A 17,695-nucleotide genomic window follows, 5' to 3' on the forward strand; every position below is an offset into this window, starting at 1 on the left:
CGTTTCTGTAATCGCGGGAGTGTCTCTGCAACCAAAATAAAAAGCGAGGCTGCATTTTAGTTTATTTAAGCCGTAGGAGTAAACCTTAATATTCTGTGCCGAAATGGTAATGGATTGTGCTTTAGGACATCACATAACAAAGCACAAGTTATTTCTTTAAAATGTGATTTAAGTCCTGCTGATATTGCATACTCACTGTTCGGTATTATCATCTGAATTGGGGGAATAATTTCAGATCCCTCTGCAGTAACGTTTAAAGACTCAGACTCGTTTAAAGGGCCCAGTGCCCCTTGAGTATATGGAATGTAATTGTCTATGACGCTGGTGTCTGTGACATGGTCGCACTCGGAGTAAGAACATGCTTCGTTTCCACGGGCTCGGGTGTCTGAACCTTGATGTTCTAGTAAACCCCAGCTCCATCAGCAGCAGAAATAACCCCATCGAATCCGTACCAGATCCATGTCAAAGCAATCCAGTTTGTCTCAGTCCTTCCCATGTCATGCAAAATATTTCCATTTTAGATACCTGTCCTAATTCCCTTTTGAACATTGGAATCGGAACATCCGCTAATACACTGACAATGAATTCCAGAGAAAGACACAAAATGCTGGCGTAACTCGGCGGATCGGGCAGCATCTCTGGATAGAAGGAATGGGTGACGTTTCGGGTCGAGACCCTTCTTCAGATTTATTTTTTTGGTCTATCCTCGGTGTAAATCAGCATCTGCAGTTCCTTCCTACACAGATCCAGAATTCCAGATCCTCACCGCCCACTGCAGGTTTTGCTGGCACCCTGACAGAAGGAAGAGTAACAATGGTACGTGACTGAGGAAGGGGTTAACAAGCAGGGCAGTGTCTATGATGTGCAGGAAGGAACTGCAGATGCTGATTTACATCGAAAGTATCACAAAATGCTGGAGTAACTCAGCGGTAACTGCTGAGTTACTCCAGCATTTGGTGATCTGCTGAGTTGCTCCAGCATTTTGTGATCTGCTGAGAGTTACTCCAGCATTTTGTGATCTGCTGAGTTACTCCAGCATTTTGTGATCTGCTGAGTTACTCCAGCATTTTGTGACCTGCTGAGAGTTACTCCAGCATTTTGTGATCTGCTGAGTTACTCCAGCATTTTGTGATCTGCTGAGAGTTACTCCAGCATTTTGTGATCTGCTGAGAGTTACTCCAGCATTTTTTTGTGATCTGCTGAGTTACTCCAGCATTTTTTTGTGATCTGCTGAGTTACTCCAGCATTTTGTGATCTGCTGAGTTACTCCAGCATTTTGTGATCTGCTGAGTTACTCCAGCATTTTGTGATACCTTTGATTTGTACCAGCATCTGCAGTTATTTCCCTACGGTTTACATCGAAAGGTAGACGCAAAATGCTGGAGTAACTCAGTGGGACAGGCAGCATCTCTGGGGAGAAGGAATGGGTGAAGAAGGGTCTGGACCCGGACGTCACACACTCCTTCTCTCCAGAGATGCTGCCTGTCCCACTGTGTTCCTCCAGCACTGTGTCTCTGGTCTATGATGCACCAGCAGTGAGGAGGAGGAGCAACAATGGACTGTGACGACTCGCAGCCGCCGTCGCCCCGAAGCTCAGTCCTCATTGGTCCGATCCGACCTGATGTGTGATTGGTCGCTGCTCGTCCAATCCCCAGTTCGCAATGGGCGCTGCCCGCATCTGATTGGGTTTCCCTGCTGCCGGCAGCCGACGCTGATTGGCGGAGGATCACCAGATCCGCATGGCGGCGCGGAGCTGGGTGAGTGCGGGAGTGAAAGGAGAGAGAGAACGGAGGGAGTGTGTGAGAGAGAGAGAACGGAGGGAGTGTGTGTGAGAGAGAGAGAGAGAGAGAGAGAGAGAGAGAGAGGTGAATGACTGATTGTGTGGGGAGAGGGTATAATGAAGGAGGGAAGGGAAGGGATGGAGGGAGGGAGGGAGTGAAGGAAGAGATGGGACGGATGGAGTGTTTGAGAGAGAGGGGGTGAGTGAGTGTGGGAGGGATGAGTTAGGAAGGGGAGGGATGGAGGGAGAGAGTGTGAGGGAGGGAGTGTGGAGAGGGAAAGGGGGGAGGAAGGGTGTGTGGGAGGAGGAAGGAAGGGGGGAATGAGGGAGGGGGCGAGGAAGAGGAGGGATGGGTGGGTGAGAGAGGAGAGAGATGGGTGGGTGAGGGAGGAGAGTGATGGGTGGGTGAGGGAGGAGAGAGATGGGTGGGTGAGTGAGGGAGGAGAGAGGAGGGATGGGTGGGTGAGGGAGGGGAGGGAAGGGGAAGGGCAGTAAGGGGGGGAGGGGGGAGGGGGTAAGGGAGTGAGTGAGGAAGAGGAGGGGTGGGTGAGGAGAGGGGTCGGGAAGGATGGGGGAGGATGACGGGAGGGGGGAGTGAGTGTGTGGCTGCCGGGGTGGAGGGTGTGAGCGATGTGGGGGATGGCTGGTGAGGTGTACCCGGTAAATCTAAGGCACCAAGGACTCCACTGGAGCCAAACAATGTGCTGGAGGAACTCAGCGGGTGAGGCAGCGCTTGCAGAGGGAAATAGGCAGACGACATTACTTGTTGGGACCAAACTATTGCTTTCCCTAATTTCAAGTAACCCTTGCATTCCCTCTCTCACACTGTCCCCCACCCTAGTTGCCGTTAGTTTCACTTTACATATCCCTTCGTTATCACCTCTTCCGCAGCCAACAATGGACCATTGTGGGCCCCACGCTTCCTGGGCCATGGATGCTGGCCTTGTCAGTACCTTTTAGTTTCCCTTCCTCAGACTCATTCTGAATAAGGGTCTTGACCCGATTCGTCACCTATTATTGTTCTCCAGAGATGCTGCCTAACCCGCTGAGTTACTCGAATATTTTGTGTCTGTCTCCCTTCTTCAGACTGATTGTCAGAAAACTGCCTCCATTCCTTCCCCCACCCCAGATGTTGCTCGAACTGCTGTAAATTGGAGACACAAGGAACTGGAGATTCTGTTTTACAAAAAAAAGAACAGATATGCTGGATTGAGTCAGCAGGTCAACAGCACCTCTGGAAGACACGTGCCTGACCCACTGAGTTACTTCAACCCTTTGAGTTTCTCCAGTAGATTGTTTCTTGCTCCTGATTCCAGCATCTGTAGTCTTTTGTATTTCTTATAAATCAAGGATTGAACACTGAATCCACGCTTAGAGCTTGCCAGATAGACACAAAATCCTGGAGTAACTCAACGGGTCAGGCAGCATCTCAGGAGAGAAGGAATGGGTGACGTTTCGGGTCAAGACCCTTCTTCAGACTGATCAGTCGACCATCAGTCTGAAGAAGAGTCTCGACCTGAAACATGATCAGTCTGAAGAAAGGTCTCGAATCGAAACGTCACCCATTCCTTCACTCGTGAGATGCTGCCTGATCTGCTGAGTTACTCCAGCATTTTGTGTCTACCTTCAATTTGAACCAGCATCTGCAGTTATTTTCCTACACTTAGAGCTTGCCATGTGAATGTTTGTGTCTGTGACATCCTCCAAGCTCACACCAAGAAATAGTGGAAATACAATTCTGTTGGAGTAATTCTGTTGGTGTAATGTGGCATATAATACTGTTGGTGTGAAACTTCTGAAATTAAACAGAAAATGCTAGATTACCCAGTGCAGTTGGCAGCAATGGTGGAGAGACAGACAAAGTTTACAAGTCAATTACCTTTCAGTCCATGAAAAATTCTGAGAAAAAGCCATTGATGTGAAGCGTTAGGTGTGTTTCTCAGTTGCTGCCAGACCGACTGAGTGTTTCTAACTTTTTTGTTTTAATTTTCATATAGTGCTGTGATACCCAACACAAGTATGTTTGAATTATGTTCGACCGTGGTTTCAACAACTCGGTATAAATTTGACCTCATCTTATGAAGCAAGATCTATAACAGAATTACATTAAAAAAATTGCAGAAACATTAAACTTGCAGAAACAAGGAACTGTGGATGCTGGTTTAGCAAGGAAAGACACACAATGCTGGAGTAACCCAGCGGATGCGGCAGCATCCTTGAAGAACATGGATGGGTGACGTTTTGGGATGTGACTGACTGAAGAATGGTCCTGACCCAAAACATCATCTATCAATGTTATCCAGGGACGCTGCCTGACCTGCTAAGTTACTCCTGCACTTTTTTGTCTTGACTTAAACGCGTTATATTTAGATATGTCTTGATTGTTAATTCTCTTGACCAGTGTCGCCTTTTATATTATCTGTAAAGTAACCATTGCTTCGTAGAAGGGGAGTTCCAGAATCAAAATTAGTAACTCTACCCAGTATCACTGGCTTGACACTATTAGTGTTGGGACTAATACATTGTTCCAGACTGCAGGGGGGGGGGAGGAATCTTTATTTCTGATACACTTATCCAGCAACTCCCAGGTTGCTATATTTCTATATTGCTCTACAAATATTTAAAAGTATAAATTGGAGACAGCTAAGACAATGACAAATATTCCTAACATTGGTTTGCAATTAAGTTATTTATTAAGAGAGAGGTAAGGACCTGCAGATTCTGGAATCTTGAGCAGAACACAAAGTGCTGGTGAAACTCAGCGGGTCAGGCAGCATCTCTGGAGGGAATGGGAGGCAGTGTTTCGAGTTGAGAGCCTTCTTCAGACTGTAGAAGGCTTCCGACCTGTAATGTTTCCAATCCATTCCCTCCACACATGTTGCTTGATCTGCTGAGTTAGTCCAGCACTTTTATATTTTGTTGTTAAATAAGTTTACTAGTTTAATTAACTGAACTGTCTAATGTTCAGATTTCATTTTGTTAGAAGGGAGAAAACATGCATGTTGCCACATACAAGCCTGATTTAAACTGCAGTTAGTCTGATGCAATGTTTCCTATTAAGTTTGAGGCCTATTTTGTAAATTAGAAATGAAAACCGTGATGAATTCTGATGTGTTCTTTTTGCCTTTTGTAGTTAGAGCATCATGACGGCAACGTTTAGTGATGATGGTTCGAAGGCAATTGAGCGGTCCACCGATGTTTTTCAAACAGGCAGCAGAATCACGGCCAGTGAAATAAATGAAGTGTATGAGATTGAGAGAACCTGCAACTTCATCAAAAAGCATGCCTTTAAAAGGGTTTGTAACCATGAATCATTGAAAGTCACTCGTAATACACGCTTGTTGGAAGAATGTTCAATTCTGTCACATTTGTTGCAATAGGAAGTTTAATTAGAGCTCGGGTCCAGCCTAAAGGACGAAAAATTGAAATGCAGCCAACTCACTTCAGAGGCCTTTTGCCACAAATAAATCTTAGTTACATTGCAAGTTTAACGTCGTGCCTGGGAGTATCATCTGAAATATTTTTCATTCCCAACAGGTGGCCCTTCAATTTCCTGATGAACTTCTCTTCGATGCTTCTGCCATTATATTCATATTGGAGAGAAACACCAGTGCCAAGCTTTTCGTATTGGGTGACACTTCATATGGCAGGTTTGAGTTCATTTGATGCAACTTGTTTCTGAACAAGAAGAAGATTTGAACGGGTGAATGGACAGAGTATTTTACCCAGTGTAGGGGAATTGAGAACCTGTGGGCATAAGCTTAAGATGAGAGGGGCAAGATTTAATAGAAGACTGAGGGACAACCTTTTCACTCAGCAGATGGTGGATCTATGGAATGGGCCACCCGAGAAGGTAGTTGAGGCAGGTACCATAACAGCATTTAAAAGACACTTGGACAAATACACGGATAGGAGAGGTTTAGAAGGATATATGGGCCAAACACAGGCAAATGGGACTAGTTTAGATGGGGCTTCTGGGTCAGCATGGACAAGTTGAGCGGTATGACTGTCTCAAAGACTAATGTACAATCAATATAAGTGCAGTAGGTATTTCAGCTGCTTTCGACCTCGTATAGTAATACAGTGTGGAAACAGGCCCATCGGCCAAATTGCCCACACTGACCAACATGTCCCACCTTCCTGCGTTTAGCCCATATCCCTCTAAACCTCTCCCATTCATGTACCTGTCTAAATGTTTCTTAAATGTTGTGCTAGTACCTGCCTCAACTACCTCCTCCGCAGCTCGTTCCACACACCCAACACCATTTGTGTGAAAAAGTTATTCCTTATGTTCCTATTAAATCTTTCTCCCCTCACCTTCGTGAATGGGAAATAGTGCCTGTCCTGTATGTGGGCCCCACTTCAAGAATTATCTGGCATTGGATTCAAATTTCCATTTATTTTTGGCAAAATGAAAATGATTCCATTGTATAAATTTGCATGTGAGAAAGAAGAGGTTAAGGAGAAATAAGTTTGAGAATGAGTGCGGACATAGATTTGATGGGCTAATTGACGTCCTACATGTAAGGGCAAGTGAGAAATAATAGGAATGTCAATTGACTGTTTAGATAGGAATGACCCAAATGTATTGTCCGGAAGTAACTTCTCTTGGAATTAGATTAATGAGCAGTTCTATATGGAATTATTCATCTTTAGCATAGTGATTTGAATCCATTCTGAATTGAGTAATTTTTACTGAACTGATGTTATTTAAAATTAAAAGAAATTAGTCCAGCTGGAAAATGTATAAACAATGTCATTAGACAAATATTGAAAATGACAGTAAGGAACGGATTATTGCAGTACTTTCCAAGGTGATGTTCTGTGGAAGGGTAGGCCATGTGTGACCTAAGTAATTTCCCATATACTCATTATATGCAACAAAGTTGTCTTGTTTGGGAGAAGTAGAGGAACTTCCCAAAAGAAAAATGGATAAGAATCAACAGATTTGAAGCTTCGAGTTATCAATGAGTAGTGATTGAGAAGATCAATTATTTTTCAAGTGTATTTTTTCAGATTTGCAGAATGATTTCATTATTTATCTCTATTTATGTAGCTGCTGTGTGGATGAAGTTGCTGCTGAGCACCTTGATGCTGATGGTATAATACATTACGGAAGAGCATGCCTTAGTCCTACCAGAAGGCTCCCAGTAATGTATGTGTTTGGACAAAAGTCTATCGATCTGCATCAATGTGCTGCCTCTTTCCGCGTACTCTACCCAGACAAGTTTACACACGTTATCATTCTGTGTGATGTCATCTACTCACACGCACTTGGTAAGAGTTTGCTCATATTTACTCTTCCCTTGGCGTATTCTTTTTCTCCCAACTAGAAAGCTGGAAGTAGAGACTTTCTTACAGTTAGGAGCGTGGAATCTTTTGGACTTGGTTATATCATTTCAGTCTTTGTTGCTATCATCAATGAATATATTTCTCTTTTCTTAATGGACTTGAAAAGAATCAATAAATGAGACTACACCTGTGTGATTAAAATATATTTTAAAGGAATTACTTTAACAGTGATTGTTTGAAAAAAGAAAGAGCACACTTTCTTCTACCCTTGCTGCACAGATAGTCTAGGATCCAAGGGTATTTGATTGTCGATTCAGCTGCTACATAATCAGCGTACCTTGACATATTTACACTGATTACTTCAAAGATTGCCCGATGCAGCTTGGTTGATCCTTTTATCTTCATAATACATAAAAACTTGGTATGATATAGCTGAATGGGAGTTTATTCTCAAAAAAACGTTACTTATAAAGTTGCGCATTCAATGAACGTATAGGTAAACAAGTTCTATCTCTTGCTTTTTGTAACCATTCAATTTGTGGGCTTGTCTAAGTCATTTGTTTGATCTTTTATTAGAAGACCTACAGCAGCTACTTCAAGCAGAATATGAAAACCTTGTTGTTTCGGCAGTTTGTTGTTCTAGAAATGAAGCAACTGAAGCCTGCAGGGTTGATGGCCTTCATAATGAAAGTGATGTTGATGTCCAGAAATCCTGTAACCGTTCAAGCAATGAGCCAAGCCTTCAAGTTATTAATAAGTTTGGCCGACAATTTACTCTTCATGATGCCAGGAGTGTGGATGACTACAATATGTTCTACATTGGACAAGAGAGTCTAACGTTGACAAACTTTATGATGACTTGGAATCGGTGTTCATTCTGCACATTTGATCCAGTGAAAGGAGTTGGGCGACAGGAAGCTGTGAATATTAACAAGGCTTTGATGAAGCGATACTACATGATTGAAAGAGCCAAGGATGCTCAAGTTGTGGGAATTCTAGTTGGAACTCTGGGTGTTGCTGACTATCTCTCTACTATTGATCATCTTAAATGGATTATCAAACAGTCTGGCAAAAAAAGCTACACCTTTGTAATGGGTAAATTGAATGTTGCCAAGTTGGCTAATTTCTTAGAGGTAGACATATACGTGCTGATAGCTTGTCCAGAAAACTCTCTGTTGGATTCCAGTGAATTTTATAGGCCAGTTATCACACCATATGAGATGGAGGTTGCTTGCAATCAAGCAAGGAAATGGACTGGAGAGTACGTTACTGACTTCAGGGATCTCCTTCCAGGTGCGTCTATAGTCACATATTCATGCTTGCAATCATGCAGCTAGTAACATTTGTGTACCTGTGTTCTAATTTGTTGTTTTAAGGATGTTGGCATTACTGGTGAGGCTAACATTTGTACCTATCCATAATTGACCTTGAGAAGGTGACGTTGAGGTGCCGCCTTGAATCATTGCCGTCCTTCTGACGAAGGTTCTCCACCATGCCGATGGGTAAGAAGTTTCAAGATTCGCATCCCGTGACAGTGAAGGAAACGGCAGTATATTTCCAATTCAAACTGGCGTGCATATAAGCAGTGAATCAGCCAGCTGGCGAATCAGCCAGCTGCGTTCTTGTGCACCCGCTACCCTTGTCCTTTTTTAGTCGTAAGATATTAGGGGCGGCACAGTGGCGCAGCGGTAGAGTTGCTGCCTTACAGCATCAGAGACCCGGGTTCAATCCTGACTACAGGTTCTGTCTGTACGGAGTCTGTATGTTCTCCCCCTAACCATGTGGGTTTCCCCCGGGTGCACCAGATCCTCCCACACTAAAGGCGTACAGGTTTGTAGGGTGATTGGCTTCAGTAAAGATTATACATTTTGTCCCTAGAGGGTAGGATAGTGCTGGTGTATAGGGATTGCTGGTCGATGCGGACATGGAGGGTCGAAGGGCCTGTTTCCACGCTGTATCACTAAACTAAACTTAAAAAAATCTGAGAGGTACATGTGTGTGAATGTTTATAATATTTGGGTCATTTTATATTGAAAACAAAACACAGCTCCGATTTTTTGTTTTCCACTACTGGCAGGCTTGTATGGTCCCACATTTTAAAATATGGTCATGATGTAGCCTATCATTTTCCATGTGGTAGAGCTAAGAGAATTACAGCTATGTTTATTTCTGTTTACCTGAAACCTAATCAATTTTGGCACAGCAGCAGACTCAAGAAATTTGCAATTGCATTTTAGTTATTTTTTAATGGAAGGAGTAGATTTTATATTCAATATACACATGAAATACTCTGGTTGGCTGTGATAATTTGAGCCAAATGTAGAATAAACATATGGTTAATTTTACAACATATCTTAACCCACACTCTTTATCCATGTGTATATTGCACTGTGGGTTATTCCTCACAGTGTGCCTAATTGTACAGCAGAGAACCAGACCCTTCAGCTTGCTGAGTCCACACTCACTATCAAGCAGCCATTTTACATTAATCTCTTTTTCATCTCCCTTCATTCCACACAACTCTCCCTGAGATTCTGCACTCACCTACACACCAGAGGCATCTTAGGTCGTCAATTAACCTACAAAAATCTTATTCCGAAGAAGAGTCTCAACCCACAATGTCACCTATCCATGAGTCTGAAGAAGGGTCCTGACCCGGAATGTCGCCTGTCCACTTTCTCCGGGGATGCTGCCTGACCCACTGAGTCGCTTCAGTATTTTGTGTCTGTCCAACCTACAAAACCGCAAGTCTTTAGAATGTAGGAGAAAACATTGTGGGGGAAGCCCCCACAGTCATGTAATATGTGCAACCTCCACACTGACCGTACCAGATATCAGATTTGAACAGGGGTTGTTGGAGCACTATCAGCTGCGCCACTGAGCCACTGTTCTTGGTTAAGGGAGTTATCAATTGCATATCCACAGCTAATCAGAATGAAATTGAAAACAGTTTACTGTGTGAGCAACCTCAAAGATTAAACGGGATGAAAGAACAGTTTATTACACCATTCAGCTCCTCGGGTGTATTGCTAACCCTCCTCTCCTTGTGATTATTTTTTTCCCTCTTGATAATCCAGACTGAAATAACCTCATAAACAATACCTTAAGTATGTGCTAGGTTTTAATGGACTGATAACCATTTTCATTAAGTGTCGGTGACATTCTGCTTCATAGGTGGTTGCTGTCATGTTCAACTTCCAGACGAGAACTTCAAAAGTGAAGAGACCGATGTCTCGCTAATAACTGGAAGCCTTCGAGCAACCCAGCTGCAGAAATCCGAGGAGCTGAACAAAGTGTCCAACACATCTTTGATCCCCCGGGATGAAGCTCTCGCAGTTACTCAGTCACACTCAGCTGGTAATAATAATTATTAATATCATTAATAGTGAAGGGAGGTTTTGTCTTTATTTATTTCATTTCTGTTCTCAAAGGTTTATATTTCAGATGGTAATTTGACCAAGGGGCAGGTAAGCCACTTGTTCTTAGTACAAGACAAGGGAAGACTGGGTATTCTTGACCCCTTGGTATCACGCCGTCTCCTGTCAACAATCGGCCTATCAGGGAACCTCCTTGCCTTGAGGTCATCTGTTGCTGGCCCCGATTTGTCCTGTTTGTTTTCTCTCCCTTTGTTTCTCTCTCCCCATCCCAACTACTATCAGTCTAAAGAAGGGTCCTGACCGGAAAAGGCCTCCAAAGATGCTGCCTGACCTTCTGAGTTACTCCAGCATTTTGGTATAAACCAACATCTGCAGTTCCTTTTTAACTACAGGAAGACTGGGTGTGGTGGGCCTTGTGGATTATCATCTGTTTAAATGGGTGGAAGCATTTAATGTCCGTGGAACATGTGGAAATAATGGGCACAAATTTATTGTGTGAAATTCACAACCACAATAAATTGAAATTGGTAACTCGGGATCAAGGCTTTTGATGGGGGCTGATGGTTTAACATAAGGTTAACCTAAAATTTAGCTTTAGGAAATCTCTGCTCATCAGTTAATGATATTGGAAGATGTATGATAACTTGGATGATGAGATTGAGCGATGTATCGAAGAGGTAGAAAATGTTCTTTCCATTACCAATACACCTTTTAAATAAACATATTGAGGCTTTCCATGTACCTATAATCCCAGATTGTTGTCCTTTTTCTGTAATTCTATCGTCTGAAGGATTGATATGAAAATTATTTTGCAGCCTCATTCTTAGCAACTCGGAGCTGGAAGGGATTGGAGCAAAACCTTGGGGAGACACCCGTGTCAAAAGCAGTGCGAGGACGGAAGGGGATTGCAATCGCCTATGAGGAAGAGGGCACAGGTTGAAGTAATTGGAACCATGGACATTGACAAATGTGTGCACAAGTGAACAGAAATCTAATTTAAGGAATAAAGAGACAAATGATGGTGGTCACATTTGAAAGCAAGTCAATCTCTATAATATTCCCCTGAGTGTCTATGACTCTCCAGACATTGGAATCTCTAAAAACAAAATATTGATTAGTAATACCCTGCTGTCAGCTATATCCAGTAACAACCCTTGAATACTAGAGGCTGTAACAAATTCGTTAATTGTGAGCTCGAAAATATTCTCTGAGTACAAAGTTACATAATAAAATATTATTTTGTTTTATAAATCAACTAATCAAAAGATTCATTGGTGAGGAAGCTGAATAGAGAATTTACTGATATCAGACTAAATGCTATGAATTGGTTGGACTTAGATGGACTGTTTTATACTGCATATTCTCGATAACATGGAAAAAATGTTCACTGCTCAATGATTCAAGCTGTAATGTGCAGTTTTCATCAAGTAACAAATGTAAAAAAAATTGGAATCAATTGTAAGAAAGGGTTCATCTGTGGAAACTGAATGTTAGAAATGATTTCTAATATCTCTAAGTCACATTCTCATCTACATCATTGTGATGTAGAGCAAAACACGAAGTGCTGGAGGAACTCAGCGGGTCAGACTGCTTCTGGGGAGGGAATGGACAGGCCACATTTTGGGTTGGGACCCTTCCTTGAACTAAAAGGTCCCGACCTGTAACATTGCTTATCCATTCCTTTCCCAGATGCTGCTGACCTAAGTTCCTCCTGCACTTAGTGTTTTGGTCAAGATTCCAGCATCTGAAGTCTCTTGTGTTTCCATCATTGTGATGTATTCAGCAATGAGGGCAGCTTGGACCTGTTTGGTGCAGTCACTACACGAGTTTTAAATTTTAACTCTGTAAGGATGCAATGATTTTTGAAAGAAATCAAGGACGGGGAAGGATTTGGAACCTATTCAAAGGGAATGCAACAAGATGGGGAGGGTGGGGGAGATATGAACTGGAAGTTCATTAACTGTTAGATTAATTGTAAATAATTTTAAAATAAGGGAAGATAGTGAAGAGTAAGATGGGATGACGGACGACATAGGCTTAATACATGTTTGAATCTTCCACATTCTAATACACCCAAGTTCATAACAAAATTATATTGTAGAAAGGTAAGTCCAAAGACAAAAGTCATTAGTGTTGATGGTGTAGATAAGTTGCAATGGTGGAGATGAGTGCAGGTTAATATTGTCACCACGTCTTGGGCAGAGGATTGGTACAGTTAATGCAGTCTGGGAATTTTCTGACTCATCAGTTTACGAGCAGCAATTTAATGGTATACTCGTGCGAGTGTATACGTATGGAGGAGCAAATTTTTTTTGGTATCAGGTATTCTGCCTCGTCAATGACTGATAGCACAGCGATGATTGTGTCAAATCTTGTCCCTTAATATCAGAACTGACCCCATATCAATATATTTTGCAAATGTTCTGAAGAAAATAGTTTTGAAATACTTGCTCCCCATCTTAACTGGAGTTATTTGTAACCAATGATGGATTATTGTTTGACCCAGAGAGATGTTATAGATGTAATCAAAAGGTAATTATGTTTTAATTTATAATACATACTATAATGACTAATTGGATGCCTTATGCTTTTCACATGATTTTTTAATACTGTTTGAAATTATAATTAAAAATAATTCAATTATATATTTCTAGCATGACGTTGGTCATGCTGCAATATCCACTCCTGCCATCTGACTTTTGTCACTTTTGTTTTTAGAATGTGTAAATAGGAGACAACAAGCAGGTTCATGAGTTCCTAGGAGCCGATTTAGGCCATTTGGCCCATTGAGTGCTCTGTCTTTCGATCATGGCTGATCTATTTTTCCCTCTCAAACCCATTCTCCCGTCTTCTCCCTGTGACCTTTGACACCCTTACTAATCAAGAACCTATCAATGTCTGCTTTAAAAATACCCAATGACTTTGCCTTCACGGCTGTCTGTGTTAATGAATTCCACAGAATATCCCACCCTCTCTCTGATGAAATACCTCATCTCCATTCCAAAGGTACGTTCTTTTTATTCTGAGGCTGTGCCCTCTGGTCCTAGACTCTCCCATATACTGGAAACATTATTCTACTACTTATGAATCTACCCTGAGTGTTTAATGTTAATTCTTAACAGAAAACTAACAGTGGATTGTGGATGGAGATGAATGTGGAGTAGATCATTTCACATTTCACTTTATCACCCAACAGAATACATTTACAAGTGGAACTCCATTAATCCAGCACACTTGGGATTTTGCGAGTACGGGACTAGTGGACTGACCAGATTGTTTTATGTTGTTCTAATTAATACTCTAACATATTTTTTATTTGATCTTCTTAATATATTACATCATGGAATAGTAAATGTTCCAGGGTTTAGAGATACAGCTGGAAACGGGCCCTTCGGCCCACTGATTCCGCGATCCCCGTACACTAGCGCTATCCTACACACTAAGGACAAATTACAATTCTTACTGAAGCCAATTAACCTATAAACCTGTTCGTCTGTGAAATGTAAGAGGAAACCGGAGCTCCTGGAGCAAACCCACACGATCACGGGGAGAATGTACAAACTGTATAGGCAGCACCTGTAGTCAGGATCGAACCCGGGTCTCTGGCGATGTAAGGCAGCTCGTCTACTGTATCGCCCATCGGAGAACCCAATACGTTTAAAGGGAGAGCAGGAAACAGCCCCAGTGAGTTTAAATAGAATGCAAAAACAAACTAGGATAGGTTTTAAGTGACCACAGGAACAGGAATTCCTTGCCGGATTAAAACAAGCACAGGCATTAGGGCCCCAGTCAGTGTGGGATTAAACCCCTGGTCGATTAATGTGAACTTGAGATCAGGCGCACCAATATATTAAAGGAGTCCAGGGGCCAAGGTCTGTTAAAGGAATGGCTGGGAGCCGGTGCGCCAGTGTATAAAAGGGAATGCTAGAGCCCCAGCATGTTGTGGTTTTCGAGATGCCAAACAATTCAATTGCCGAGTGATTGATAGCGGATAATCAGTGTTATAACCTATTGATCTAACACCTCTCTTGTGAGGAGTCCAGTTTTGCTCTGTTTGGCAGCGTTGTCTGATATACATTTGCAATAGAAGTGCATTTATTGGTACCTGATACTCTGCTGCTGTTAAATGGAAAGAGAAGCAACCATAAAGAGCATCAAAAGTAAATTTTAATAATTTTGCTGCAAGAACATCTGAAATAACTTTAATAATTTCCTCACACAACCATGGAGAAATTTAGACTAGGCAGCTGGTTTGCAGACTGCATGTATGCACTCTGCTCATAACAGACAGAATAACAATTGGAAGAATAACATCTCGTATTCTGCTTGGATAGCTTCCAACCCAATGGTATGAATATTGATCTGTCCATTTTCAGATAACCCACACTACGTGCTCTCCTTCCACACACAGGTAGTGTTCTCCTGGTTTCCATCTCCCTTTTTTCATCTCTGTCTTCCCCTCCCTGTACCTGTTCTATCGTCCCATCCCCATCTGGTTCTACCTATCACATACCAGCTTGTAATCCACCCGCTTATTGTATGAACTGGCAATCTTTTCTGTTCCCTCTCCATCCTGATGCAGGATCTTAATCAGAAACACTAACTTACACCTTTCTACCTTCACCAATGCTGTTTGAACCACTTGCAGCATTATGTTTTTGTTTCTGATTCCAGTAACTGCAGTCTTCTTTGCCTTCAGCAGGTGATGCTGTTCATGCCTGACAGCATTTTTCTTATTCTGGGAAAGGAGGCAGCTAAGTTAGTATTCAAGCTTGGTTTAAAATAGGAATATTATACCTGACTGGTTTTAGCTGGCAGCTTATGGTGAAAGGAAATTGACTTGAACAGTCACTGGAATAGGACAAAAATGCAACAGTTCGAGTAGAAGGTGACATGGCAGCGTGCTGGAGTTTGAGAGGAAGAGGCACAAGGGTAGCAGTATTTGCAATGACCAAAATCAAGATCCTATGAATCTAAGGTTGAGGTCATAACGGTAGGTTCAACAGTGGAACAACGGTTTTTGGCATCTGAGAAAGGAAGTCTTAGAAAGATCAAAGCAGTTTGAAGAGAGATGATTTAGGCAATTGATATCACTGGAAGCACTCTTTAAACAGCAAATTGTGTCAGTGCTTTAATATCTTACCAGGTTGAGCAACCTAGGAGCAACCTTCACCTTGGTTGCTCAACCTGGCAAGATATTAAAGCACTGACACAATTTGCTGTTTAAGTTTCAGGCAAAAGCCGAAGTTTTGCTGCAGGTGTCACCATGACATTACCCAGCAAGACACAGACATTTAACACAGGAAGACCTCCGTTTCTCACTTCCGACCACATACCTCTCTGACTGCTACATCATTAGTGCAAATGGAGATGAGTTTATCACGTTGAGTTTGTTGCTTGTTGCATTGATGCACCTGACAACGTGATAATCAAGGGCCCGCAAACATTGGAGGTTAAAGTTGGAATTTGCCGACAACCTGCTAGGCCTCCATGTACTTTGCAAAGGATTGCTGAGTGCAAAAGCACGACAGGTATCAGGCTGTGCGAAGGAAACATTACAACCCGTGCAGTGTGATGTAGAGTCCTCTTTGTTGCTTTGTACGTGCAGCAATTGCATTGAAATGTGTTTCTCTGGACAAACATTATTAGAAATGTGTTTTTGAATGCATCTAAAATTCAGGTCTAAAGCAAAGATAAAATAAGTAAAAGAACCGAAGGTATTGTCAATGGTACTTGAAATTATTGGACCCGTGATCCATTTAACTAAGTGGCAATTTTGAGTGGTACAAATTTACTATTATATGTAACTGGGCCAGCTTAGAAACATAGAAAATAGGTGCAGGAGTAGGCCATTTGGCCCTTCGAGCCAGCACCGCCATTCAATATGATCATGGCTGATCATCCAAAATCAGTACCCCATTCCGGCTTCTCCCCCATATCTCTTGATTCCCTTAGCCTTAAGAGCTAATTCACCCTTGCCTGAATTACCTGAAGTATGTCAGAGATATTAGACCTGTAAGGATCAGCAACCCCAAATAGTTTCTTTTGCACTGGATTTAATGTGCAATCAAATCCATATATTTTGTGTTTGAGAATAAATATTCAATTAACTAATATCTGGCAGATAGAATATATTGTGATTAAAATGTGTGCTTATTCACCCAGAATAGAAGAACAAGAAAACATTTTTAAACACAGTGGAATTATTTATTGTGGGAGCATAGATCATGGTGTGTTGGTTCATGAAACACTAGGTAATCAAATTGGTGCAGCAATCAATGAGACGCATTGAATCAGTCTGAAGAAGGGTCTTGACCCGAAACATCACCCATTCCTTCTCTCCAGTGATGCTGCCTGACCCGCTGAGTTACTCCAGCATTCTATGTCTACCTTCGATTTCAAGCAGCATCTGCAGTTCTTTCCTACACAATGAGACGCAGACCATAGTTATAGGGTGTTGGAGTGCAAATGTAATGAAATCTTTGTCAAATTGTTCAGGTCATTTGTAACTGCAGCTTTGGTCTCCATTAGTAAGGAAGAATATACTTACCTTAGAATAAATACTTTTTTTTTAAGACACACAGTGCTGGAGTAACTCAGCAGGTCAGAACATGAACAGACATAGTTTAGACTTCTAGAACACCGAGATACTGAGACAGGTCTATATGCACTGGAGTTTAGTAAAATGAAATGCGATTTTATTGCTACATGCAAAATTCTGCGAAGTTTGCTCAGAGTTTAGAACATGGAGATATTGTCAATGGAAAAGGAGTCAGCTATTTGAGTCCAATAGAAGGAGCAATTTCTTTACGCAGAGGGTTATAAATCTTTGTAAATTTCTTATCTTCCTTTATCAGGTAGATTGGATGGTTTGATCCAAACATGTTTTCTTCTTTCAACAACATGACTAATTTAATATGTTCTGAACTGGATGTTTGAATTGGGTGGGAAAATGGGCAAAGTATAGCATCAATCCTGATCCTGATGAATGGCAGAGCAGATATGAGACACCTCGTGATCCACTCCTATTTCTTCTGTTTATAGCAAACATCTGAGAACCAATGAACGATGGAAAAGTTGAACTCTTTAAATATTCGTAGTGGGTGCTACATTTAGAAATTCAGAATACTGAAAATCTTCCCAAGATTGCCAGATTCACATGTTTTGATTTACATACAGTCTACAAGAGCAGCACAGCTGGTGGAGCTACTGTCTCACAGCGCCAGAGTCCCAGGTTCAATCCAAT

General features: G+C 42.0%; 1 protein-coding gene across 2 annotated transcripts; it reads left to right on the forward strand.

The window, feature by feature from the left end:
- The first annotated feature begins 1,719 nt into the window (after positions 1–1,719).
- On the forward strand, positions 1,720–15,556 carry dph2 (diphthamide biosynthesis 2). Of its 2 annotated transcripts, none has more exons than XM_078408404.1 (7): positions 1,720–1,757; positions 4,914–5,076; positions 5,318–5,430; positions 6,837–7,057; positions 7,649–8,365; positions 10,247–10,429; positions 11,265–15,556. In XM_078408404.1, the coding sequence occupies exons 2-7, from the start codon at positions 4,924–4,926 to the stop codon at positions 11,387–11,389; spliced, it is 1,512 nt and encodes a 503-aa protein (XP_078264530.1). In that variant the 5' UTR covers positions 1,720–1,757; positions 4,914–4,923; the 3' UTR covers positions 11,390–15,556. The 2 variants fall into 2 exon arrangements, with proteins under 2 accessions (XP_078264530.1, XP_078264531.1); XM_078408405.1 differs by lacking the exon at positions 1,720–1,757 and adding an exon at positions 2,446–2,501.
- The last annotated feature ends 2,139 nt before the right edge of the window (positions 15,557–17,695 follow it).

Source organism: Rhinoraja longicauda, chromosome 11 (genome assembly GCF_053455715.1).
Source record: "Rhinoraja longicauda isolate Sanriku21f chromosome 11, sRhiLon1.1, whole genome shotgun sequence".
Taxonomy (NCBI): domain Eukaryota; kingdom Metazoa; phylum Chordata; class Chondrichthyes; order Rajiformes; family Arhynchobatidae; genus Rhinoraja; species Rhinoraja longicauda.